The sequence below is a fragment of the Cebidichthys violaceus genome, unplaced genomic scaffold, assembly GCF_023349555.1.
Source record: "Cebidichthys violaceus isolate CVI_PGR_0920_01 unplaced genomic scaffold, fCebVio1.0.p SCAF_6, whole genome shotgun sequence".
Lineage (NCBI taxonomy): Eukaryota > Metazoa > Chordata > Actinopteri > Perciformes > Stichaeidae > Cebidichthys > Cebidichthys violaceus.
Window position 1 is genome coordinate 13,041,544 of NW_027176816.1, and position 27,622 is coordinate 13,069,165.

General features: G+C 41.4%; 1 protein-coding gene across 2 annotated transcripts in view; it reads right to left on the minus strand.

The window, feature by feature from the left end:
- Window positions 1-248: 248 nt before the first annotated feature.
- mib2 (MIB E3 ubiquitin protein ligase 2) overlaps window positions 249-27,622 on the minus strand; it is a 61,163-nt gene continuing 33,789 nt past the window's right edge. Inside the window, exons 5-19 of one of the 2 annotated variants that reach the window (XM_068733594.1) lie at window positions 25,659-25,853; window positions 25,161-25,321; window positions 24,668-24,775; window positions 24,423-24,527; window positions 23,430-23,592; window positions 22,658-22,791; window positions 21,429-21,577; window positions 20,767-20,923; window positions 18,779-18,933; window positions 8,441-8,567; window positions 8,030-8,290; window positions 4,323-4,501; window positions 3,866-4,059; window positions 3,526-3,591; window positions 249-2,965 (exon numbers count right to left, since the gene is read on the minus strand). In XM_068733594.1, the coding sequence (XP_068589695.1) occupies window positions 2,724-2,965; window positions 3,526-3,591; window positions 3,866-4,059; window positions 4,323-4,501; window positions 8,030-8,290; window positions 8,441-8,567; window positions 18,779-18,933; window positions 20,767-20,923; window positions 21,429-21,577; window positions 22,658-22,791; window positions 23,430-23,592; window positions 24,423-24,527; window positions 24,668-24,775; window positions 25,161-25,321; window positions 25,659-25,853 (2,396 nt within the window). In that variant the 3' untranslated portion in view covers window positions 249-2,723. The remainder of the gene's footprint in view (window positions 2,966-3,525; window positions 3,592-3,865; window positions 4,060-4,322; window positions 4,502-8,029; window positions 8,291-8,440; window positions 8,568-18,778; window positions 18,934-20,766; window positions 20,924-21,428; window positions 21,578-22,657; window positions 22,792-23,429; window positions 23,593-24,422; window positions 24,528-24,667; window positions 24,776-25,160; window positions 25,322-25,658; window positions 25,854-27,622) is intronic. The other variant, XM_068733593.1, reaches the window with a different exon arrangement.

Sequence of the window (27,622 nt, forward strand, 5' to 3'; positions counted from 1 at the left end):
TTGGGACTAAATTTTCAGTGAAACAGTGCGTCAAAGAAATGTCTAAAGTTTGTGGAAAATGCTAAATGTAAACTAAGGTCTTGTAGGGCTTGTTTTCAAGGAGGTGAGCTTGTTATCACACAGGACTCTCTTGATTATCTGCAGTGAACTTCATTTATGAGACCATTTCAAAATTTGACTTTGAAATATCCTCCAAAAAATTTAATAATTAAAAGAAAGAAGAAAAAAATACTTCAATCTATGCCAAGTCCTTATAAAACAGTTCCATATTTATTGCAAAATATTTTTGTACAGAATACAACTGAGAAAACATCAACAGAGAAGGAATGGACAGTAAGGCCAACATCAGAACTCCGAGAGCTGAACTGTACAAACACCAATAGTAACATTTACTGCTTTGTGTTTTTATACATAAATTTGTTTCCCGCCCTCACAGAGACCTCCTTAAGGGGGAGAAAAAAAGAAAGAACTCAAACATCTTCCCCTTTTTCTAAAACATTATTGCCCTTGCCTCGAGACCCATGAACTTAGGACACCAACGGACAATCCATAAAAAGGTCACAACTTCTGTAAGAAACGTGTCCCTTGATCGATAGTGTCTCACAAAATATAAATATATACTTGTAAAAAGCTCCAAACAAAATAGGACTGGTAATATTTTGGAGGTGATTGTTGCGTCACTCGTCATTGAGAACATGAGGAGAAAGCACAACAGCTGAAGTTAGGAGGCTAACACCATTAGCTCAACTGCTAACGCCAGTCACTGAGTGTGCTGAGATAACACTTCTTACTTTGAACTAAATTAAATATAAATGTTTGCTTTTAGTTTACTTCACACTGATGGAACAATTGAACCCTCCCTTCAGCTCGAAGTTGTTTTTTTTAGCATAGTGCGTCTAGATAAATTCGGGCGTGCATGCCCATGCACATCCTCATGCGATTTGGCACAGATGTAGAAGTTCTTTCCTCAAATTAAAACTTGTGGTAAACGCATCTCAGTCTCTCCAGCTGCTTCTCTTACATCTTTTTTCTTTACACATTAAAAAAAAAGGCAGAGTGAGACAGGATACATTTTACTTCCCCGACATTCAAATGTACATCTTAAAACATTGGCTCTCCCAAAATTTGGGATCTAATGAAGACAACAAAAAAATAAAACTCCTGTCTCTGGAAGTTTATTATAGAAAATAACAATTAAATAACAATTAAAATAGATAGGATTTTTTTTTCCATAAGCATAAGCCCTTCAAGAAAACACACCAACACTATAGAAAGGATGAAGATGATGTACAATCCAGAAATCCAGAGGAGAAGGGGGGGGGGGGGACTCCATTGGGAAGGTAGAAGTGGAACTAGAGGTGCAACAAAACAATGTCACGTTTTTGCCCTTCTGATTCTATATCTTACAATGCATCTGGTGGATAAATAACAAAAGATGAGTATCTGCTGCTCGTGGGGGTCTCTACACCAGTCAGATGACACAGACTGGGATCTTCAGACACAAACCAACACAATGCTTTAAAGCTGACTTGGAGGCTTCAAGGACATTGTTTTGAGTTTTTTGGGAGGAAAATGTCAGTTTTGTTGCAGAAACTCTACAAACATTCATTTCACGACGGTAAAACTTTTGATAAAGTGAATTTTGAGTCACTACTGCACACCTTTATGATTTCTTTCTGTGACCTTCCACTAAAATGATCCGATACAGAGAGAGAGAGTGTGAGTGTGTGTGTGTGTGTGTGTGTGTGTGTGTGTGTGTGTGTTGGGGGGGGGGGGGGGGGACTCTTTAATATGTTATGGATATCACAAGTGCTTTCAATGATTTGATACCCTGAGTAGAGGACATAGGCTTGGGGTGAAGTTCAGTAGAAACAAAAACATTTTTGCCAAAATAAAAAGGACATTACTAAGTAATACCACCTTTCACACATAAATAAAAACCTGTACTGATCGCTACATTAAAAACCACAAATGTAACCAAAGAGAAATAAAACAACAATGACAAATCACCCATGATAACACAGTCATTTTCAGCTTTACAATATGCATATATTCATGCATATATAGTGTGTATTTCCCCTTGCATACAGGCGAGTGGTTGGGGACTATATAGAGAGCCTTTAGTTATACCAACTCCCTCTGCAGAGACTAACACTGATTATTAAGAGATTGGTACAAATGAGAGCAAACATAATTCACAGGACAGGCTGAGGGCCGAGAAGACGGGGACTGATTCTGCGCAGCCTTGTAAACAGAGATGGCTGGACAGCCAGAGAGGATGATGGGTAACAGACATCCACTTAAAGCAGCAAAGATGGTACAGATTACAGGAGGTGGAGGCTGGGCGGGAGTGGGGAAAAAGAAGAGGTGGGGGACATTTTTCTCCCGGCTTACTAATCAAAAGTACTCAAAGGGGCAGCATCGCCTCACAACATTTGCCTCGTCTGCTTCCCGTCTGGCTCGGATGTTCTGACGTCGAAAAATTAAGTTAGCTGCTCGAGAGGGAAACTACTCAAAATGTAACAAACAGTGGACTCTCAGCGATGTAACACAGCGTCTTATGTTAAAGAAACCTATGGGCTGAGTGAGTGTTCGATAAGGGGGAAGGGGGAGAGGGATGAGCAGGTGTAGGTCACTGGGTCTTCGAAGGTAACAGCTGCCCCCTCCCAGCTCCCCGTCGGACATCCTCTTTGGGTTATTAAGAGCTGAGATGACAGAGGAGCTCAGACGAATAACTGGATGCGCTCGCGGATGGTCTGCCGGCAGATCGGGCAGGTTTTGAGCGCGGCGCTGCAGTCGATGCAGGAGGCGTGTCCGCACTGGAAGACCAGCTTGATGTGGTTGTCGATGCAGATGGGGCAGGTGATGCGCTCCTCCATCTGACGGTAGCGAGACTGCAGCTGCTCCAGCAGGTTGTGCTGCTCCGAGTTCTCGGTGCCGGGACTGCAGTCCACCTCCGTTTGGTCTGGGGGGGGGGGGGGCCGAGTTAACAGACTTAGGCAATATCTACAGGTTATTGTCTCCTGATGCTACGCAAGAGGGGACATGTCCGACTGTTTTACCGTGTGACTGATTAGAAAATAATAAGGCTTTATACTACAGCAACTTACAATGGATATAGCATGAATAGCACTGACGCCTCAAGACTAGCAATCACTGCCAATACAGACAGATTTTCTAAGTCCTCTCCTCTTGGATGTCCACACCAAAAATGCATATTGTATATGTGACTTTAAAATCATTTAAAAAATCATGAATAAATATGAAATCAGTTGTAACACTGAAAGGGCAATTTAAACCTGGTTTTAAAAAAAGAGACATACAGTACATGCAGATTATAAATGACAATATACATTTTTTTGCTGTATTTGCAGAAATAAAAGATGTTAAATCAACATTACAAGGAATATTTTTAGTCTCAAACATGAGTTTATATAGAAGACATTGTTTTGTCTGAAAATGTTCCATTATATAATTTTACTATTAACATATCCCAGAGAACAAGAACAACAGGATTATTCTTACCTTGTCTAATTTTCTTGGTGATTGTGACTTGGCATTTGATGCATTTCTTCATTCGATGGGCACACTCTGTTTAGAACAAGAACCACGTCAGCAAGGAGACACAGAGTACATTCAAAGAGAATACAACAGAAAAAAATTCAACATCCAAGATAGAAAGTGAAGCAAACTGTAGAGACATATTTAGAGATTTCTTTAAATATGAAAAAAGGCCATTCTCTTTTCTCTTACCACACAAAACCATATTCTGCCTATCAATAACAGTGTGGCCCTTTGCTACCATTGGCTTCATCATCAGCGATGGCCATCACCGAGTCCTCCACTGACTCCAGTCGCAACCCACCTTCACAGGCCACGCTGTGCTGGCAGGGGCAGAAGAGAATCAGTAGAGCCAGCTCGGAGCAGATGAGGCATTCGCTGGGCCCTGGCGGGGTGGGAAGAACCAGGTTGGTCATGGTGTTTGGTGTAGTGTGGACCCGCCGCAGGCTGGCGCTGCTCAGGCCCTGCCCACATGTGATGGCTTGCATACGCTGCAACCTGAGAGGCAACACACAGCTGTTATGCACAAAAACTAAAGTGCAGTTGTTGTTTTTTTAATCTCAAAAGTGATTTCCACACAACACTTTTTTTTAAGTAGCAGTTGATTTCTCTTCATCTTTAAATTCATAGTTAATCTACATGTAAAAAGACAGTATGAGCATGGTCATAAAAATACTACTCTTTGGTTTAACAATCCAACATATTTAGTAACATTACTCAAAGGAATTATGAATGTCAGCCCTGCTTTTCCAGACACATACCTGTGTTTCTCAGAGAAGCTCTTGATGAGCTGCAGCATGGTGCTGTCCGCCACCAGGTCCAGTGGATTCTTTCCCTTGTGGTTGGCGTAGTTGACGTCAGCCCCTTCCTGCGCTAGAAAACAAGCGATGGCTGAGCCAACACTCAGCTCGGCGTTCCCCAGAAGACCTGAAGTGCTCAGCTGTGGATGACGATGGGAAGAGAGGATGGAAAAGACAGAGATAGAGAGAGTAAGTTGCAAACACGATTTTGAGGCGGACCTCTACAAACGCACCCTCGCTGAGGCTAAGGACTGATCTTGTGGAAATGGTAGGAGTTGAGAATACTTTGAAAAACGTTTGTGTCAGGGACATAGCTGATAGTGAGCAACAAAAAAAGGGAATGGTAGTAAAAACCAGTGCAATCCAGCTAAGGCTGATTCATAAGCCCAAATCTAATCAGCACTGAAGAACTCCCCCAATAACTCATCTGCAGGCAGAGGCCAAAACAGCCCTGAGAGAGAGAGAGAGAGAGAGAGAGAGAGAGAGAGAGAAAATTGCTCTCAGACTAGCGATGCAGGTGTTTAATGCCCCGATTAATTATTTTTTTTAGTTAACTATGGGTTCAATTATTATATGTAATGTGAGAGGTGTGACTCGAAGTGCTGAAACCACTGAGAATGATCTCCTAACTCTGCAGTTTAGCAACTTTCAGCTCATTGTTTTGGTTTTATGACCCCCGACTTTACAGTGAAAAAGCCTAGCTGTAGACGACCTGCTCAGCTACAGACAGCAGACTGACACAGCTTGCAGCTAGCTGGTGAACATGGTGAAGTATTTAGCTACTGAAGAACCAGATATTTCCCTCAGGAGTTGTTGGAAACAGAGTTAAACAAGGGTGAATATTAGACCGACGCTCCCCAGGTCACAGCTCTTGAGATAATGTTGCTCTAATGCTCCTCCATGTGTGCTGTGTGCTCTCACATTCACTACGATTTGTGTACTGTTTACAGCTACAGCTTGTTGTGCTGACTGAACCCAAGTGGCCAAAAATAAAACCGATTCATGTTTAATGTTACTAAACTGGAGTGAATAATCACATGCGTTTCATTCAAAGCCTTGTTGAGCTTCATTCAAATAACCATCTATCTGGCAGCAATAGCAGTATCCTAGCTTGCCATGATTAATATTAACATTACCATCGGTAGTTGTTGTCGAGTGCCGTGGTGATGCATGGGATCCCCCTCCCCCACAAAATAACTTAACAGAGAAAAAAATGATTCAATTAAAAATGTCAGTGTCACATTAAGGTCAGACTAGAGGGAGGCCTAAGGATTCAGTCAGTTATTTATGTGGAGGATTAATAATACCACATGCCGCTAATGGAGTGTTCAAGTCATCCAAGTTCAAGACATCCTCTGGGGGGGGGGAAATGATATGGTGTGTTTACACCGTCCTCCTAAATTTATCACAGACATCTTAACTAGAGCTCCGTCTTTGCCAAATCTATATAGCTACACTAAGTGGGCTCTCTTCACTTGTCCACCCTTCAGCACTTCCTCTATCCCTTCATGTACACCAGGGGTCACTAATAGGCGGACCGTGGTCCGGACCCAGACGCCGTTGTATCCGGACCCAGGACCTAAAACCGATAGATAATTGAGAATTATTACATTTTGATGGAGCGCTTGTATTTTAACCGGCGCAGCTTTTTCAGCCTTTACGGCACTTGTTCAGCGGCGTAAATCACATCACGTGATGCAGCTCAGTCAATCAAATATGGGTATTCTGACAAGTTCCCTGACTCGAGTGAGATGTACACAAACAGGGGAGACAAGGAAAGAGAAGTCAGAGAAGTTATTTCACATGACGTTCTCCAAAGAGAGAAAAGTGGTCAGAGAGACCAGAGTCTTTAACCAAGAATGAACAGACTCTTATTGGTGAATTCTTCCCGCAGACAGTTTAAAACCAGTGTGTCTCATATGCTCATAGACCGTGACGGTTATTAAAAGCGGTAAAGTGAAGTGTCACTACGAGACAAAGCACAACTCTTTTGAGCAAACGTACCCACTCACAACTGAAATGAAGACACAGAAAATAAACCTACGAGCCCAATATGATCAGAATCCTAACACGTTAATTCACTGACCAACAATGATGTTAACAGAGAGAATAGAGCTGAAACAAGAGGTGTCATAACCACAGATAAAGTCGCTGCACACACATTTCTCTTGTTAGAAGATGAGAAAAATATAATATTGTGGCTTTTTTGATTGACATCACTTCACACCTGAATTAACTGAATTTAAAGCTGCAGGGCAATTCAGTGAAATTATTTTTTCTAAAATTAAGTACTTTATTTTAAGATGCACATTTTTCAAAAGCTTTCTGTTATGTCAGTTATTCTTTAATCCAGCCCTTATTTTACTTGAAATGAGAAGAACATTTATTTATGTATTTCTATGTATTATTTATAATCCATCAAGTTAAATATGAAAACTGAGAATAATAATTGTTAAAATATAATTGATGTGTACTTTCTTAATTTAACTTGACAGTTGTTGGCTACACAGAGACGTTGTTATTACTACTAGGCTTCTTGAATATATATATATATATATATATATATATATATATATATATATGGTACTAAATAGCGCAAGTAATCTTCCGGACCTTTGCCCGAGGAGATTTTCTCAATCTGGACCTTTTGGAATGTTAATTGAATACCCCTGATGTACACCATCGTTCTCGGTCTCTTGCCAGTCTTGCTTTTAAAACAGCGATAAGAGATCAAAGTCAAAGATGAGGTAATCTTTATTTCGAAGAGAATAAATCTTCAATGCTGAGACTTAAAAACTTAAATCAATGTGGTTATTAAGATGTAAAATTCTATTTCTTTTCCAATTTTGATGATTTTTTCCCATAAAACGGAGCTGTGACGCGTCCTTTGAGTTGCATGAAGTATCCCTTTGGGACCTCCTATCTGATGACTTTCTCCTCAGCTAACCCCTCTCTCCTGCCCTGTTTACACAAGAAAGCAAAGTCCTTTCTCCGTAGTTAACCTTCACCTTTAATTAATCCCACCAGACTCCTTTTCCCACCTTACCCATTCATCCCTTCATTTACCTGGTAAAGCCAACTCTTTAGCCTAAATTAACCGCTCAGACTATAAACAAATACCTAACCTCTGTTTTTGTTTACCATTCCCTCCCTGCTTCAATATTAAGTCTGATCTCAACCCTTAAGTCTTTATTTACCCCGCTTTGAGTCTGTTTGTATCTTCTTAAGACTGCATTAATCCTTTTTTCTCCTCCTTTAGTCCTAAGCTCCCCCCGTTTTAGTGTCTATTTACCCCTCATTCATTCTATATTTACACATCTTTGAATGTTTTATATACTCTTCCTTTGGTTGTTTATTTGTCGTGGATTGTCTCTATAGCAACCATATCTTCTGTTTACACTCTCGCCAGTCTCAAGTATTTAAACCTTAGTTCATATATTTTCACTGTGTTCATATAAAAGTTGTATCGTTTCCCTTCAGATCCTTCTGTCCCAACGATACCCAGAATTCAGTGGTCAACAACTGTAGTTAGTTATTATAAGTCCTTCTCATTATAAGGTGAGTAATGTCAATAATCACAAAATATCAGTTGAGAATTCTGAATGGATAAATAAAATTAATCCTATTAATAATATAATCCTACATGCCACCTCCCCGTCGCTTCTCACCCTGCAGTAGAGCGATGTGGAGGAGCAACCTTCGCTGCTCTCCTCGGTGCTGCTGGTTCCCACGGCGGGGCTGAGCATAATGTTGGCCAGCTGCGGGCGGAGGAGGGCCACGTGCATGGCCGTGTCACCGTCCTCGTCCTCCATGTTGACGTCGGCGCCCTCAGACACCAGCAGCTGCACCAGGTCAGTGTGGCCCTGCGTGACCGCTAGCTGCAGCGGCGTCTGGTTCCGGTTGTTGCGGATGTTGATGTCGCAGCGTCCCTTGTGTGGAGAGGAAGGTGAATTAGACATGCGAAACGATGGTTGGAGCATTATGTTCGTGCAACTCTACTGTATTTATCAGCAGTGAAGAAGAGACGGATCAAAAACAGTTTTAAAAGGACGGTGATGTGCTCCTCATCTCCAGCTCACCTCCTTGATGAGGATCTCGCCGACATCCCGGTGGTTGTTGAGGGAGGCCAGATGCAGCGCGGAGAAGCCGTCCTCCTTCTTAACGTCCACCAGCTGACGCGCTCTGCCCAGGATCTTCTCTGTGGCCCTGCCGTCACGACAAAACTCAATTAGGCAGAGTGGCTTAAATTAAGAAGAGTTGTATCTGTAATAGTGGCCCAAGTGCTTTTTACTAAATCATCTCTCACTTTAAAAAATTACAGGTTGCTGAATGTCACAGTTACCTAATGCCCAGTAGTAATACAAAATATTCTGATATTGGGGGTTGAGGTGAATATTAATATTCTCTGATTAAATGTGATGCTCCATAGAATATGAAGAAGAAGCCACTTTCATACTCATGTGTTGATTTAAACTTAGTAGTGCATACATCAGACACAGTGACCACTGCAGACTGTATAGACCTCTCAGAATTTGAAGCTTGCGTCATCCTGTGCCACAGTGTACTTGACACCAGCTTGGACAGAGACACAGCTGTTGCAGAGCTGTTAACAAGCCAATATAACAAGAAAACACTCACAAATAGGCAGCCAGTTCTCAATAAACACAGCTAACTGGGCTCCTGATGTACAGCTAACCCTTTCTTTAATACTCCCCTAAGTGTTAGACGTAAATTGTTCCTTTAAGCTGTAAATGATAGGAGATCGCCATCATCCTTAAAGCTGGCCATCATCACATTCAGTATTAAACCAGTGTGCTATAATATGGACAGAATATCACGATCAACACAACGCTGCTCACACAACTGAGAACATTAAACGCTTCCAATGTCAAAAATTTGAACCATGTGAGGAGTTTTCTGGAGGATGACGCCACATTCAGTGAAGTGAGACTATAACCACTTATTTATATTTTTGTGATTTTTGAGCGGGGCTAAGGCTGCAGTGTGAGGCTGGCCTGCTCTGTAGCTGAGTCTGCTTTATGATGTGTGAAATTGAAGCCGACAGTCTTAGTGAGCATCCAGAAAGCTGGCCTGCCACCATGGAAGCTTTAGTGTGACGTGACACAAACTTAGAGGATGTTAATACATTGCTCAGTAACCACAGAATATCAATAAGTATTGAGTAACCACTAATGTATACAAGCTTCTTCATATCCAATCCAGCAATAAAAAGCCAATTACTATAAAACAAAACACAATGCAATACATACAGTAGGTATTTCTACTTAAGCAAACTTTAAAGCTGGGGCACAGATGACTGTCAAAACTATATCCATTATTTTTTCACTTTTACCTTGTTTGACAACTACTTCAAAATTATGGTTGCTTCATTATGAAATGTGGTTTTAATAGATACAATTTTTCTACCATGAATATTTAACATTTATCCCTTCCGCAACTAACAAAACAAAAGCACATCCAATAAAAACAGTTGTTTTGTGACTCAAAGGATCCTTTCTGGAGCTTTTTCTTCATTCTACAACCTGAGACACTTAACAAAATCACAGACTGAATGACAGATGCACTGAAACTAATTCTCAGCTCATGAACACACCAACTCTCTTAAATTATGCATCCAGATAGTGTCATCATCTCTATATTACACTGCATAAACGCTCCCAGTAGTGTACGGGGAACATGAAAAACGCAAATTTTGTTTGCATCAGTGTAAAAAGGGGCTGTTTTAATGCATTTTTAATTATGATAACTAACAAATTACAATGTTTACAGGCTCATTAGCAGCAGATTGCTGATACATTTCAAATGCATTGCTGAGGGCCTGTAAGCCGAGAGAACAGGCTGCTTTGTTACATGTGGAGTCACGTATGGTCGGAATCTCCTCTAGGCGTGTTACTAAGGATGAAGGCTGTTTTGGGGGGAGGTCATTTGTACCTGCAATGCAGCTCCGTGGGCTTGTGTTTAAATGGGCTTGTGTTTAAGAGTGTGTGTGTGTGTGTGTGTGTGTGAGAAGGTATTGATGGAGGGAAATATCATTCCTGCTCTTGAGTCTTCTCCAGAGCACCTTCGATTAGATAAAGAGCTCACCCTCGCAGGCCTGAAGTAGACACAACACGTGTCAGTTGTGTCCCCTCTGCACCCACCACGACTCATTTCTCTGCATCATTTCCATAATCGTTACTCCTGTGTGTTCATGAATATTCAGAACTGGGCTGACGTTTTGGGGCAATTTTGTACAAACAAGGCTTCACACACAACAGCTAGAGAGCGCCGCACGGTGACAGTGGCTAAGTGGAGAGCAGGGCCACCTTTCAATCAGAGGGTTGGAGGTTTGATCCCCGGGTTCTGCTCCACTATGTCCATGTGTCCTTGAGCAAGACACTTAACCCTAAATTTGCTCCCGTAGCTGTGCCTATGGTATATAGATAGATACTGAATTGTAAGTCGCTTTGGATATAAGCGTCTGCTAAATGACTGAAATGTAATAAAAAAATAATAATAATTAAAGCTGCAAGCAGCATTGATCGGGCCCTCGCAACGTCACACACGTCGAGGGTACTGACAGGACTCTGGTTGATGCGGCAATGCATTTCTGTGACCATCATACACTGCATGCATAAGTTAGATGATATTTCCTGCATCGACCAGCAGCATAGCAAGACCATGTTGCCAGGTCTTAAGCCTCAAATGTTTTGAGTGTACCTCCGATACAATCATAAATGTAAGCCTGTTAAGATCATTACGAAAATGAACGTGTGAATGTGCTTCAGTGTTTATAAAATAACAGACCGTCAGTTTACTGGGATGGGGTTCAACTCCCTGCAGTGTCCTGCTGATTGTATTTGAACTTACATGAAAGTTAACAGAACAGTATTGTCATTTGCTTTTACTTGAACACTTTAATTTAACACTGTTTTCATTTTAAGCTCTTCTATAACTTTAGATTGTAGTGTGAAGCATTCATTGTAACATTTAACGTGATTTTCATGTAGAAGCTCTGGACAGATCATTTATACTAATGCCCACTGACATGGTTTGAGAACCACTGTTGTCTAACTTTTGCTCTCCATGCATCTTAGTTTGCACATATTTAGATCAGATAAGTCTTTTTCTCATGGTGTGCACACGAACCCTTTAAATAAATTCAGTGTTTGGGCTGCTGTAATTAAAGAATCCTGCTTACTTCTGTGGTTGCCAGTAGGTGGTGCTATGACTATGAGTTAATATTGGCATGCAAAAGTCCTAAAATCATTACGGTAATCAAGCATGTCAAGTTTGGGACAGTTTTGTCAAAGTACAGTTGAGTTACAACAGCTTGGTGGATGATGGCGAACCATGTAAAATGGCTGCTACACCAAGTCCATGTTGTTTGATGAAACCTCAAGCTTTTAGTAACTTTTAATCGCTACGGTCTTTAGATTGTTCTGACCAAATTCTAAGTTGATCGGATTAATTCCCTAGGAGGAGTTTGTAGTACAGCACATGGAAATGGAAAAAAACAGGAGAAATTCATACAAAATTCAAAATGGCTGACTTCCGGTTGGGTTTAGAGCATGAACCCCTAAGACTTTTTGTTAAGTCTACATGTGATACATCTGCTTACCAAATTTTATACAGCTAGGTGAAACGTACTGCGAGGGCTGTATCGTCAAAAAATTGTAGGGGGCGCTATCGAGCCAACTTGCCGCTCTGAAGCATTAAAATCACATCAGATAACTACATTCAGGATTTTAAATGTGTTTGACAAGTTTGGTTACCTTTTGAGCATTTTTAGCCCCTCAAAAACACTTTAGTTTTTTGTGGCGAAGAATGCGTCGCCAAGGCAACGGCCTTTCACGAAACAACAACCTTTGAGTAACTTTTCATCACAAAGATCTTTAGATTGTACTGACCAAATTTGAAGTCGATCTGATTAATTCCCTAGGAGGAGTTCGTTAAAGTAGAGCCCCTGGAAATGTCTAAAACGACACTAGAAATTCATACAAAATTCAAAATGGCTGACTTCCGGTTGGGTTTAGGGCATGGCCCCAAGAGATTCTTATTTAAGTCCACATGTGATACATGTGCCTACCAAATTTTGTTAATCTATGTGAAACGTAGTGTGAGGGCTGCTTCGTCGAAATTTTGTAGGGGGCGCTATTGAGCCGATTTAACACTCTGATTGAATAAAATCATATTATAGAACTACATTTTGGCCTTGTGATCTGTGTGTCAAGTTTGCTTGTGTTTCGAGCTTTTTTAACCTCTCCAAATGACCATCGTTTTTCACGGCGAAGACTGCGTTACCACGGCAACGGCGTTCGACGAAACATCAAAAGCTTAGAGAACTGGCATTATGAACTTCTTACATTTGTGTGGAACAAATTTGATGTTGATCCGATTTTCCAACTTAGAGAAACAAGCCAAAGTATAAAGACTTTAACTTACTGTTGCCAGTAGGTGGCGCTATGACTATGATTCAAAATTGGCTTGCAGATGTCTTCAGGCCTGGAGTTTAATCAAACATGTGAAATCTGGTAAAGATCTGATGATGCGGAGTCGAGTTACATCAGTTTATTCGTTCATGGCGAAGGATCGAAATTCGCAGAGCCGCCACGTCGCCATGCTTCGACAACTTCCTACAATTTTCACAATGAAGCATTATCAAGGTCTTAAGGCTTTTGTGACAAAATTTGAGAGGGATCCGATTAATCTGTGAGCAGTAGGGTGTCAAAGTACACAACCTATGACTTCCTGTTGCCACTAGGTGGCGCTATTACTATGATTCAAAATTGTCATATACATGTGTTCAGGGTCAGGATGTTAGAACATCTGAGAAATTTGGAGCAGATTAGGCAATGTACAGCCGAGTTACAACAACTTCCTGTTTCATGGCGAATGGTGTTTTTTTGCCGCCACGCCACGGACACATAGTTCGATAACTTTTTGATCTTTGAGTATCGTTTCACTGCCAAGGTCTCAAGAGCATACTGACCAAATCTGAAGGCAATCGGGTTTAATCTCTAGGAGGAGTTCGTTAAAGTACGGCGCCTTGAAACGGTCCAAAAACGTCATAAAATTCAAAATGGCCGACTTCCTGTTTGGTTTAGGATATACCTCCTTTTGACTTTTTTGTGCGTCCCATCACGTTCCACATACCTACCAAATTTCATACAGCTAGGTGAAACCCAAAGTTGGGGCTACTCTGTAGGGGGCGCTATCGAGCCAAAATGTCATGCCGCAGCTGGACACCCCAATAATACTGGAATTTTCACCACGATTGAATTTTGTGCCAAATTTCAAAAGATTCCCAGTATCCCAAGCACCTCCTTTTTGCGATGAAACTGGTACGATAATAATAATAATAATAATAATAATAAAAAACATTAGAATAACAATAGGTTCTCCGCTCCGACTACGTCGGTGCTCGGGCCCTAATAAAAAACATTAGAATAACAATAGGTCCTCCGCTCCGACTACGTCGGTGCTCGGGCCCTAAATATGACATTTCCTTTTGCCAGTAAGTGGCGCTATGAGTTATTGAACATTTTTCAATTGAAATGTGCTAAGGGTTGAAGTAGCATCATGCATAACAAATTTCGTGCAGATTGAATAATGTACCTTGGAGTTATAACAACTTCTTTCTTCCCGACCAATGAGGCAAAATGGCCGCCCCGCCACGTCAAGGTTCTTCGATGAAAACTCTAGCTTTTGATAACTTTTCATCACAAAGGTCTTAAGAACATCCTGACCAAATCTGAAGTTGATCGCATGAATTCTCTAGGAGGAGTTCGTTAAAATACAAAAGCTGAAAACGTGAAAAATCACCAAAAACTGAAATTGAGTGAAATACTGTAGCGCCCCCTATTGGTTGAATTAACTGAAAATTGCAGGGTATGTTCCACCATGCAATGTGCACGTATACTGCAAATTTGGTGATTTTAGGATACACGGTTGAGAAGTTATGTGTATTGATAAACAAGCCACGCCCCAAGAAGTTCATTGGTCCGTATCCTCTAAACGCTATAAGATATCAGCAATCTTTTGATAACTTTTTGTGACGGATATCTAAAAAATATCCACAGCAAATTTGGTAGCAATCGGACAAAGCGTCTAGGAGCAGTTAAGGAAAAATTAGTTTTTCACAAAATTCAAGATGGCAGAAAATGTATCTAGGCGGAGATTAGGGGTCTGAGGTGTGTCGAATTTCGAGTAAATCGGACATACTGGCCAAGGGGCGTCGCCGGTCCAACTTTGAGGGGGCGCTAGAGAGACATTTTTTTTACATAGAAATATGCAATCTATGTCAGATGGCTATTTTCACCAGACCTGACAAGTGTGCAAAATTTGGTGAGTTTTCATTCATGGCAAGTACCCCAAAAATGCTCCCAATGCGGAAAAATGAAAATCATAATAATAAAAAACATTCGAATTTCAATAGGGCCTTCGCTGGCCCGACGTTGTCGGTGGCTCGGGCCCTAATAATAATACCCCATACAATCTCAATAGGGCCTTCGCTGGCCCGACGTTGTCGGTGGCTCGGGCCCTAATAATAAAAAACATTCGAATTTCAAAAGGGCCTTCGCTGGCCCGACGTTGTTGGTGGCTCGGGCCCTAATAATAATAATAATACCCCATAGAATTTCAATAGGGTCTTCGCTGGCCCGACGTTGTTGGTGGCTCGGGCCCTAATAATCAGTACAATTTCAATCGGGCCTTCGCTGGCCCGACGTTGTCGGTGGCTCGGGCCCTAATAATAATACCCCTTAGAATCTCAATAGTGCCTTCGCTGGCCCGACGTTGTCGGTGGCTCGGGCCCTAATAATAATAATTCTTTGAATTACAATAGGGCCTTCGCCTGACTTCGTCGGTGCTCGGGCCCTAATAATAATTCCTACAGTTTCAATAGGGACCTCGCGGCCCGACGTTGTCGGTGCTCGGGCCCTAACAATTCTTTGAATTTCAATAGGGCCTTCTCTGGCCCGACGTTGTCGGTTGCTCGGGCCCTAATAATAATACCCCTTACAATTTCAATAGGGCCTTCGCTGGCCCGACGTTGTCGGTGGCTCAGGCCCTAATAATAATAATAATAATAAACGTTAGAATAACAATAGGTCCTCTGCTCCGACTACGTCAGTTCTCGGGCCCTAATAATCATTAAAAAAATAAGATGTAAACAGTCTATGAATACCATATATCAAAGTACAAACTGCTCAACTGTTGAGGTTGGTTTGAGTCATGGGATTAAAAAAAACTATAAATTACATCATTTGTATGAGCTAATATGTAATTTAGATTTTAAATGTATCAATGCTGCTGCTGACAACTTGGATAACTTCACTTTTGGTTTGTTCTCTCAACATTTTAAGGCTTTTCGGGGTGCGTGGGATGCAACATGGACAGAGGAGGACACTGGCACACCAAAAAAGGAGCCAGACAGGATTTGTTGTGTTTGAGGGATGAAACCCTATCATTGTGAGAACATTCAGTTATGTCCAGCGTTTCTGCCTGCCTGGTCAGTGCGAAGTCAAGGCTCAGCTTGAACCAAAACAGTCAGGAGACAATGGAGCCTTTGTGACATGCGTCAGTGAGGCAGCCTTGATGTTTGGCCTCAAGCACCTCGGTTTAGAGTAAAATAGCTGAGCTGATCTTTCACCAGCTCTCTATTGGTGTCATTTAATGATATATTTATAAAATACAAATGTGTTTCCCTGCTCTCAATAAGTGCTGTGACACAGCAGTGATACAACCTCTCACCAAGTCATGAAAGCTTTCAGGACTGCTGTGATGAGTAGGTCTTTCCTGGGAAAACTGATCTGGCACACTGTTCGCAGTTTGTTTGGATCTTTTTTTTTACCTTTTGTCCAATCATGAATCTCTGGTTCTGCATTGCTGAAAAATGACTACACAGAATGCAGTTTGGGACAAATTCGGAGGACAAGTCGATGTGTAGGGAACTAGGGTGCAAAAGTAAATTTGTTGCCTGATATCGACTGGCAACCTGTTGACAGCAGCGGAAGCTTTGTGGGAGATGAGCTCTCTATCTGTAACAGATAGTGTTGACCTGCGAGTCTTCAGTTGAACACACAGGAGAGATTCCCACACAATCGCACATAAACCATCATTTCCCAGGCAGGTACGTGCATTTAAACTACCAGAAAACAAGGCTGTCATTAGTCCATACCGATTGGCTAACAAGCTCATATTATAGGAGACTGTCCAGATTTGTGGGATTAAAAGCATGTTGGAAATAACACTGATGATTCTGGATCAACTAAACTGAATCTCACTGAACCCGTTCTAAAATATATAAAAATAAGACCACTCCAAACTAGTGCTGATCTGTCCCTCCTTTTACCATTAACCATTATCTAGTTATGGTAAGTCATATGGGACCACCAAGGCTGGTTGCTGGAGCCATTACAAAAAAAAAAAAAAACATAAAATGCACTTCCACTAATCCTGCTAGATGATGACTCCAAGAAAATCCCTACCATAGTAACACCCATTTTTAAGTCAGGAGATTCAACCGATGTCTCTAATTATCGGCCAATCAGTATTCTCCCTGCTGTTTCCAAAATTGCTGAGAAATGTGTTGCAGAGCAACGTATTAAACATCTCAACAACTCTCCATATCAGCTGCAGCCTATGCAGTTTGGTTACAGGGCTAATCATTCGACTGAAACAGCCAACTGCTTCCTCTTAGAGAATGTGAAGCTTAAAATGGATAAAGGGGGTGTAGTAGCAGCGTTTTTTCTTGACCTCAAGAAGGCTTTTGATACAATTAATCACAATGTCCTGATTAATAAACTGTCAAATTTTAACTTTTCCCGAGAGTCTCTTGCCTTGCTGAAATCCTACCTTGAAGGAAGAACCCAGTGTGTCAGAGTGGGTGATGTTTCATCATCTACTCTGAGATCTAATGTGGGAGTACCCCAGGGTTCTATTTTAGGACCTTTATTATTCAATTTATACATTAATGATTTGCCGGGTGTCTGCAATGGGTGTAGTATTCAAATGTACGCTGACGATACAATGATTTATGTACACGCAAAGAACAAAGAACAAGCTGCACTTAAACTCACGTCCACAATGACAAATGTAACTAAATGGCTTGCAGATTCTTGCCTTCACCTGAATGTTAAAAAGACTGTTTGTATGTTCTTCACAAAGAGGGCTTGCAAAGTGTCACTGGAGCCAGATGTTTATGTTGCTGGTGAGAGGCTACAGGTAGTGTCAGATTTTAAATATTTAGGAATTTTTATTGATTCTAATCTCTCTTTTAAAAAGCAGGTAAAACATGTGACAAAGGTCTTTAAATTGAATCTCATGAATTTCAGATATATAAGAAACAGTCTAACCATTCAGGCTGCGAAACTGTATTTTAATGCGATGATTGTCCCCCATTTCACCTACTGCTTAACCAGCTGGGCACAAGCCAGCAGCACAACATTAACATCTATTCATATTCTCCATAAAAAAGCTCTAAAACACTTGATAAAAAACCCAAAAGTCACCATCACTGCAATATCCTCATCAAACACCATATCTTGAGTTGGGAGAACCTCATTAAATTGACTGATGTGTGTCTGGTTTTTAAAATTTTACATGGTATGGCCCCGCCTCCGCTTAGTGATTTTATTAAACAAAGCGCTCAAAGCAGCAGACTCACTAGATCTGCTTCAAGAGTTGATTTTGTCATTTCACATAGGTCAAGCTCTTTTAGCAAATCTACATTCTCTGTGAAGGCAGCTCACTCATGGAATGCTCTGCCACCACATATACGCACACAAAACACATACAAAACATTCAAACATAGCCTTAAGGAATGGCTTGTTGCCAATCAGGTGTGCAAGCATTGATGTATTGTCTGTCCTGCCTGCTTGTTTCGCCTATATGTGCATTTGTCTTGTTCAGTGTTGCTATTTTCCATTTTTGATGTGTGTTATGTGTCTCAGTGTTATGTATGTGCTTGTACTGTAGGTGGGTTTGTTCTGCTCTGCTCTCGTGTCGTACACTTTTCTTTTGCTTATATGTGTATTGGTTTTGTCTATACGTTACTGTCTATCTATGAATTTTAATTCCATTTTATTTGAAATTTTTAAATTTTTAGGCAGCCTTCGAACATCTGGCCAGGGACAGCAGATGAAAACTAGCCTCTCTGGCTAACTCTCGCTCACCTACAGTTTCACTGTTGATTGGTGTGCATTGTCCCTGCAAAATAAATAAACAAAATAAAAATAAATAAATAAATATTGAAGTGCCTGGGTAAATATCCAACTTGTCATGAAAAAAAACAATACATTTTTTACCAAAAAGTTTGGGTTTCAATATCTAATGTCGATCTTAAAATAAGTGTGGCGCCTGGGTCACAACCAAGCTTTAAAACGTACAAAGTTTCAGCCATGATCTCCACTCACAGTTTGTTTCCTTTGAGGGCAGCATGGTGCAGCAGGTTGAAGCCTCTGTGGTTCTGCTGTGTGAAGTCAATGTTGGGCACCAAGACCAGGATCTCGATGATATTTCTGAAATCTTTAGCAATGGCGTCATGGAGCGGTGTGTCCCCATATGAATCCTGATTGGGAGAGATACATTTTTTTGTTGTTGTGCAACATGTTATAGGTTTACATTAAACCCACCAGACATTTGTTTGCAGCATATATTGGAAGTTAAAGTGTACACAAGCATAGCACAGATGCATTCTTCAAATGATTACAGTTGTGAAAGGTATCCTACTAATTTTCTTTGTACTAAAATACTTTCTGACTCCTGAAATCTAGACTGTGTATATACTAATGTGTCTATATTAATGTGGAGGATGCTACAGTCCATTCAGTTTATATATGGCACAAACTAAAACAAACTGTGGGCTGCTACATAATGTTTTGTACTGAGTAGCCACACCACTCAAGCAGAAAAATAATGTTAGTGGATTCGGGGGCTGGTTGCAGGCACGTTAGACAGTCTGGAAAATGCCTTAAATGAGACACTAAATTGCCTTAATGAGTATGAGGGCTGAAATGTATCAGGGTCACAGTTAAACGCCATAAATGTTTGTTGTCATCTGCTTGGAAGGACAATATGAGAGTTACTCACGACATGTGCATAGCAGATGACTGACGCTGTCAGAGAAGCTCACTCGCTGGCTACCCAGACACTCACTCAGTGGTTGACCACTGGCTACTTGGTAGCTACTAAGTTATGAGCTCTCTCCTCCTGACCAGTGACTGAGTGACTGAGCCGAAGACAGGCATGATGAGGGCTTGTAGGAGCCATTTACTTAGAAATGTATATAACTGGATCCCTTAAACATGGACTTTAGGGCTGCAACAACAAATCAATAAAATCGATTAAAATCGATTATTAAAAGCGTTGGCAATGAATTTCATTATCGATTCGTTGTGTCGCGCCACTCAATAAGTCGCAGAGATGTTTGAGTATAAAAAAAAAAGTTGAGTTGAGGGCAGAGCAAAAAAAAAAAGAAGAAAAAAAAAAAGAGCGGAGCAGAGCGGAGGTAGAGGAAAGACCATCGGAGAGACCCGTAACGTTGTTCTGAAACACATGGCGGAGGCAGAGAAATCAGTACGACCCAAGTCATCCAAGGTGTGGGAGCATTTCACACTAAATAAATCGAAAAAGTGTGTTGATTGCAAAAATGTGCAAAAGCAACATGGCATGGCACGGGAGCTCCACAGTGATGATTCAGCACCTAAAATGTAACATGTTGGAGTCCTTGATGAGGAGGAAAGGATCAGGATCAACAACAGGATAAGTCACAACAGAATCCTACTTTTGTTCCGTTTTGAAGTGAGGAACGTAACGTCCCTCCAGTAGCTCTCCTGGTGCTGCTGTTTACTCGTTATCCAGCTTGACAACCATGACAAGTTAGCGTTAGCTCGTTAATAACAGTAGTAAAGCAGGGGTGGTATAGTTTGCAAGACTAAAGACATGTTTTTATTCACTCATCTTTTCCCCGCCGATTCATCGATTAATCGAAAAAATAATCGACAGATTAATCGATTATTAAAATAATCGTTAGTTGCAGCCCTAATGGACTTTGTTGCATAAGTATTTATTTACAGATGTTTTTATTTTGTTTTTCTATTAAAGCATATTTGTGCAAGATGTGTATTACTGGAGGCAAAATCAACTAACCCTTCTCAGGCTATTTTAGCATATATATCATTAAAGTGTGACTGTGTCATTCATGTGGGTAATTGTCTCAAAAGAACCGTACTCTCTTCTCAGACTAGACAAAGATGTGAGCAACTGGCTATTTCATGTCTGCAAAGCCACTGGTACGCTGTACTGATACTTAAACTACACCAGAATTAAACACACAAAAATCTTCACTGCGGTTTGTAGGGCAACAAATTCTAATCAACGTTCGATCAGGAGGCCCTCTCACCTGGAGATTGACGTCAGCCGAATGTTCAGTCAGCACTCGCACCACGTCGGTGAAGCCCTTGTTGACGGCAATGTGGAGTGCCGTGCACATGGAGTTGTTCAGGAGGTTGACATTTGCCCCCTTGCTCAATAGCAGCCGTGTGATCTCTGCCTGGTTACTAAACGGGAATACACCATAAACAGAAAAAGACATATACGCAGATTAATCTTTACTGTCATCCACTTAAGTTTAGTGATTCTACATGTCTGAACAGTGCTTTCCATTAAGATAATTCAAACCAGTACATCAAATCTCAAAGGCTTATTCTGAAAACCTACTGGGCGCTACACAAAGCTTGAGGGTTTGCATGCTAAGTCACACAAATACCCCTTTTAAACCCTGCAATTTTGTTTTTGAGGAGGAGACATAGCTGACTGATTAGGGCAGTACTTAATGCTGCCACTTCTGTGAATGGATTATCACATTACAAGGAAAGACAGGCAAGAGCTCAACTGTACATCTGTCAGTCTCCTTTCTAAATCCTCAAGGAGCAAAGTTGCAACCTGGTGTGTGTGTGTGTGTGTGTGTGTGTGTGTGTGTGTGTGTGTGTGTGTGTGTGTGTGTGTGTGTGTGTGTTGCACCTTTGTCAATTGTGGGCAGGAAAAATGTGTGTGTGTCCTCACCCGAAGGAAGTGTAGTGCAATGCTGTGTCTCCATCTTCATCCTTGACCTCGATGGAGCTGTTGGCCTGCAGCAGGGCCTTCACCACCTCCATGTGGCCTTGGTGAGCAGCGACCTGCAGTGCAGTCTTGCCCTGGTTCTTTATATCCACCTGACAGGAACACCATCGTGGTTGAAGATTCATTAGTGGCGACAACGGCTGAGACACTAACAGAGCTGAACATAGACTGGCTGGAAATAATCTGAGCATGAGCGACAACCTTGTTCGTCATACACTTGACACATAATCCTAATAAGTAGTTTAGTCATCACCAAGTAGAAATGTAGTCGTGTAGAACGTAACAAAACACGTTATTACTTTTCTCATGCAGTTAAAAAAACAAATATCTCAGACAATATTATACATTATATAATGTCAAAAGTCATTTGGAAAGGCAATTATAACATGTTGTAAACCCACAGTAGGTCAAAGAGATGTATTAAGTACATAATGTGTAATGATGGTTGATATATACAGTCTATAAACATATGGTTTATGTTGCTGACTCAAGTTGGCATGATTCATTTTAGCTTAATTAGCATTGAGTTCAAACTGTGATTGCACACGTGTTCTACTAACCTTTTTTTATAACAAACTTGTTTACCAGGAGCGACATACTGAAATTATATCATTTTCACCTTTTTAAGTATAGTAGCATCCTTAAATTGTCATAGTTAGCTCAGTTCTCTTTATCATACCTTCAGTTGGCTCATTCAATGATCATTCTCTCCAACTATATACAGTATATATATATAGATATATCTATATAGATCTATCTATCTATCTATCTATCTATCTATCTAGATAGATAGATAGATAGATAGATAGATAGATAGATATGAGAGAAACTGTAGACTCTTTTGTGGGTGAAAATATTTTAATAAGGAGTCACTGATGTTCCCAAGAGCAAGAAGAGCAACATATTGTTTGTTGCACATAGAGTATTATAGTCACAGCACAAAGTCAATGGCGTTTTTAGCGATATTAGAGTAGTGTGTGAAAATCTGAACTGTCTAGAGTCGTTTCCTTGAACAGACTGGCACATGTCAGTGTACAGCGAGCCCTTGCCTTATCTGGTTCACTAAGTCACTCTGGCCCTTACATTCCCCACCCCCAGCCTTGGTGTCCTGGTAGAAAGAGCTCTTGGAACGGGCAGTGGACTGCAGCAAAGAGAAGGAGTGCTGCACTAACCTTGTCAGGATACTTCAGCACCAGCTCCCGCACTTTGTTGGCACTGCCGTGTGCTGCCTCAATGACCAGCCGGCTGGGATTGTCCTGCTCTGTGGACTGAGACAGCAGCTTCTCCAACACTGAGATGACAGTACCTGAACAGAGACATAGGCAGATGGAGAACAGGTTAAAAGGGAGAAGGAAAAGGTTGTGAAAAGGGGATAGACAAGAGAGACAGAAGGTAGAAATGGTGGCGCAAAGCCTTCCAGAGGTCTAAAACAGCAGACACACGGGTTAATGGGTTTGTCAAAGCTGAGCTCAATGCAAAACCACAGGAATGGCTCAAAATGCACCTCCATGCAGTGCAATCTGACCACACACACATTCACAAACGCCCACATCACTCTGTTGTCAAGTTGCCATCCGCTGAGGTGAACACACACACAGAACAGATTTAGCCATGATTAGGAGACTGCTGGGAATTTCTGACATGATGACCAATGTCTGCTGCGCTGCCAAAGCCTCTCACAGTCAGCATGCAGGAGCATGACATGCAATGGAGAAGAACATTTCAAGAAGTGACACCCCCGTAAACACACACTGCTGAAAAAAAAAAAGACAAACAGGGAATGACCGTGACTGTGGACATGAACACCACAGTTGCAGCCTCTATGTGAAAGCATACGTAGGCAGAGACAGAGCTGCAGTGAGGGGAGGGGAGAATGAATGAATGCACGCAGAAGGTAAAGCTGGAGCTGGAGTGTTAGAGATGGGCCCCCTCGTCTCAGCTTACTTCCAGATTCGTTGGGGTTCTCGGCTGTCATGAGGTTGGCGTCCACCTCCACGGTCTGGGACGAGAGGCACGCTGGGTTGAACGTCCACGTCTGGCCTCCAAACGCCACCCGTAGGTCACCATCCGCATATACTTTCAGCACTTTCCCGGCCTGGCCAAGCACCTAGGAGAGCAACAGTAAGTAAGGTGGATGTGGCATGGGTCGGTGAGAAAGGGCCTTTTAAAGTTAAGAGAAGTTAAAAAAAATAAGGGAGATGGTTGACATGGACAAATAAACAAGGAGCGGGAACAAGTAATCCAGCAGTAACTATTCATGGTTTCTAAAAAGGACCAATTTCTGTGCCTCTCTGGGTAAATGACCAGGCCGTATTTGAGGCAGCGGCTCTGAACTCAATTACATCCTGATGTAAACCCAGTATTCAGGAAGTGCGTCCCTTTTAATTCAGAGGGAGGTCTGCCAAATGAAGGCTTTACTTGTGACACGGTTAACATCATGCACACAGACAGGGGGTAACCTGAATATACCAGAATACAGGGGTGAGACAAAATAATTGTTTTGTAAGTCTCAAGTCTGAGTTATGAAAACCTAAGTCAAGTTGCATCTTGAGACATGAAAGTCCAGAGTCAAGTCCCAAGTCAAGACTTAAGTTATCATGCACCCATTACCACATTTAATGCAATAAAAAATGTCTCTCCCTTCTAGTAACAGTTAGTATAATTAATAAATATAGTAAATAATACTAAACCATTGGATTATCTTTCCAAGTCAAAAGGTTTATGTCCAAATTATGTCATGAGTTGAGTTACAAGTCTTTTCTGATTTTAGTCAACTCTAATGACCTTAGTTTAAAGATGCATGACAGTCTGACTCGAGTCCAAGTCATGTGACTCGAGTCCGCGCCTCATGAACCAAGCCTCCATAGCTAACGCTGAAACACCATGAAGAGTTAGTACTATCAGGCTACTATCTATTATCAGGCTAAATGAGCATACAGGAGCCATGCTGTCTGTCCACTCTCCATGGCCCGCCTGCAGTCTCTTCACACTCTCGATGTCCTCCAATACTTTGACTAGTTCGCCAACTCCAAAAGTGTTCACCTAGTGGAAAGAAAGATGGACAAATTTACTAAAATCAGCTGAAAAACAAACCTATAATCCAACCACACTCCTGTTAAACTGAAGTTCTGAACCACACCAGATCCCACTGTAAGATCCTCTGGTTCTCTGTTACTCAGTACCTTGGTGAGGGCCCCAGGATGGAAAGTCCAACGGATGTTGTTGCTGTACTGGACTCTGACATCTCCTCGGTCAGTGATTCTATGTACAGTCCCGATCCGGCAAATGTACTGAAAACACAAATAGACTGTTTCACCCAGGGTCTCCCTCTGCATGGCTGTGACCTTAATGTTCCCTTTAGCAGCTGTGATTTGAGAATTGGACGCTCCGTTTCCTTTCACTCTGTTGCACGCTAACATCCATCTGAGCCACTTACATAAATAATCTGGATGCAAGGCTCAAAGGCACGTGTGTTTTGACTGCGAGGGCATGTTTGTCTAAAACATAAAGAGCACATACTATGCGCAAAGGACAAAGATAACTTTTTGGAAAAAACATGTTTGTACACTTTATACTTTTACACTACAGACAAATTAAGCAGGGAGTTTATTGTATTGTCTATTGTTAATATGTTTGGAATTGTGTGATTTCTGGCAGAAGGGAAGACTTTAATACCTCAGCCATTTTGGGGTTCCAACCTCCGTGGCCCTCCTGCATCTGTCGCAGGATCTCCACCTCCAAGAGACATTTGACCTTATCGCCCTGCTGGAAGGAGTGGCTGTCAGCACTCTCCTGGCGCTGCAGCTCTGCGTGCTCTCCTGGATGGATGTTGGAGACTTGTGTGAGACAAACACCAGAAGTCGGCATGTCTATGATTTTCTAATAATATTTATATTTACAGCGTCGTAATGTTCTAAAATGTCATGCAAAAATACAACAAAACATTACAATTATATACGCGACATAAACTGACACCAAATGCCAAATTTGTTTTTGATTAACCAATTCCTAAGTGGAGGGCTGACCTCCACTTATCAGCAATACGTGACATAACAGACTACTATCAGATTATTCATGAAGGCCAATATACTGCTTCACTCCAAATGTTCCCTTAAACAACTGAGAAATACATGACTTAGAGCATACTTAGAAACAGGAATGAGTCTGCCTTACCGAGCTTTGGTAGGTGGTCTTTGTAATAGAAGCCTCCTTGGCCGTCGGATACGTATTTGAGGTCTACTTTGCCCTTGTGACCCATTCGGTAGACATTGGTGGTGCCATTGGACCAGGTGACACTGGCCACGCTGCGACCAGACTCTGTGTCCCAGCCGCGAATGTCCACTACCTTCCCAACCTTACCCTCCCCGCCTACACACACAAAAATGCACACATCCAAACACAGACAAATATGCGAGAAACAATAAAGCATCGCTGTGTGGGAGGAGTGGGAGATAAAAAGGCAGTGAAATAAAATGCATCTCATTAAAGAAGGAAAAGTTGTTAGATAAAGATTGGAGCTTGGTGTGTTTTGATCAGGAAAAAAATGTGTGAGCAACAGAGTGAACATGTAATCATCCAGGGTCAAATTTGACAAGCACAATGAGGACATACGAGACAAATGAGATGACAGACACAGAGGTGTGGAAGAAACATTTTCCCTGTAGAGACATAAACCGAGTGTCAATCACTTCCATTTTCTAGAGCTAGCTCAGTCCAATCAAACGCCTGACAAGACACAATTCCCCATCTTGATTCCAATACATAAACATCATAGTGAAAAATAAGAATCACCGTTAAACAATAAAAACATTTCACAAGTTTCATGATATAAGAAAACTCATGTTAGGCCATTAAAGTCATCAAGCTGCCTCAGCACCTATCCACGCCAGCTAAATCAGAGACCCGTACGACTACACGGTGGGCTGGGGGCTTTCTGAGCATGCTCGGAGCTTCCTGTATGTGCTTACCGCATACACAATTTAAGCCTGATGAGTGACTTAACCGAAACCCCAGGGCGTTGATTTCAAAGACACCAAAAGGACATTTTGACTCATTCGCGCTAGCCCAGAAAGAGGGAGCGTTGCTATTCTCAGAGACAACGATGACCCCAGATCGGGACATATTAGCATTCCCTCTTTATTCCTAAAAGGAACATTAAAGGGCTTTAATTTAGCCCACTTATAAAGGGAGATTGCTTTCAACTATTATTTAAACTATTTCAAATATTAGCCAGCTGTATCTGAAAGATACAGCATTTATTTTCTAAACAGCAACAATGTTTGTCACATAATGTAAAATTGCAGATATTAGTGGAAGCCATTCCCTATGTTCTCAACACCTACATCAAATACAATATTTTAAGTGAAGGGGCTTTTCAGTTTATGCCACTACATAGGGCTGGAAAAAGAAAAACAAAGAAGACAAATGTTACAGAACAAGAACTCTATAAAGACAGGCACATCTGTGGAACAGACTCAGATGAGTCACTGGCATAATAAATGCACGCAGACACACACACTGACACAACATTTTGTGGGTTAAAGAGACGTGAGGTTAGAATGTTATTATGGGTTGTGGATGGTGAAACACTTTGAAGACGTACAGCTACAGCTGTGGTCAAAAGTTTACATACACTTGTAAAGAACATAATGTCATGGCTCTCTTGAGTTTCCAGTTATTTCTACAACTCAGATTTTTCTCTGATAGAGTGATTGGAACAGATACTTCTTTGTCACAAAAAACATTCATGAAGTTTGGTTCTTTCATGACTTTATTATGGGTTAACAGAAAAAGTGACAAAATCTGCTGGGTCAAAAATATACATACAGCAACATGAATTAGCAATTTTGGTGACTTAGAAAGTTGTGTCAATGAAATGAGCTTCATAGCATGGCCTCTTAACTTCTTGTGAGTGATTATGAGTGACTACAGCTGGTGACTTCTCTGAGGCCATTTAAATAGGGCTCATTGGATACAAACGCTACAATGGGAAAGTCAAAGGAGCTCAGCATGGATCTGAAAAAGCGAATCATTGACTTGAACAAGTCAGGAAAGTCACTTGGAGCCATTTCAAAGCAGCTGCAGGTCCCAAGAGCAACAGTGCAAACAATTGTTTGTAAGTATAAAGTGCATGGCAC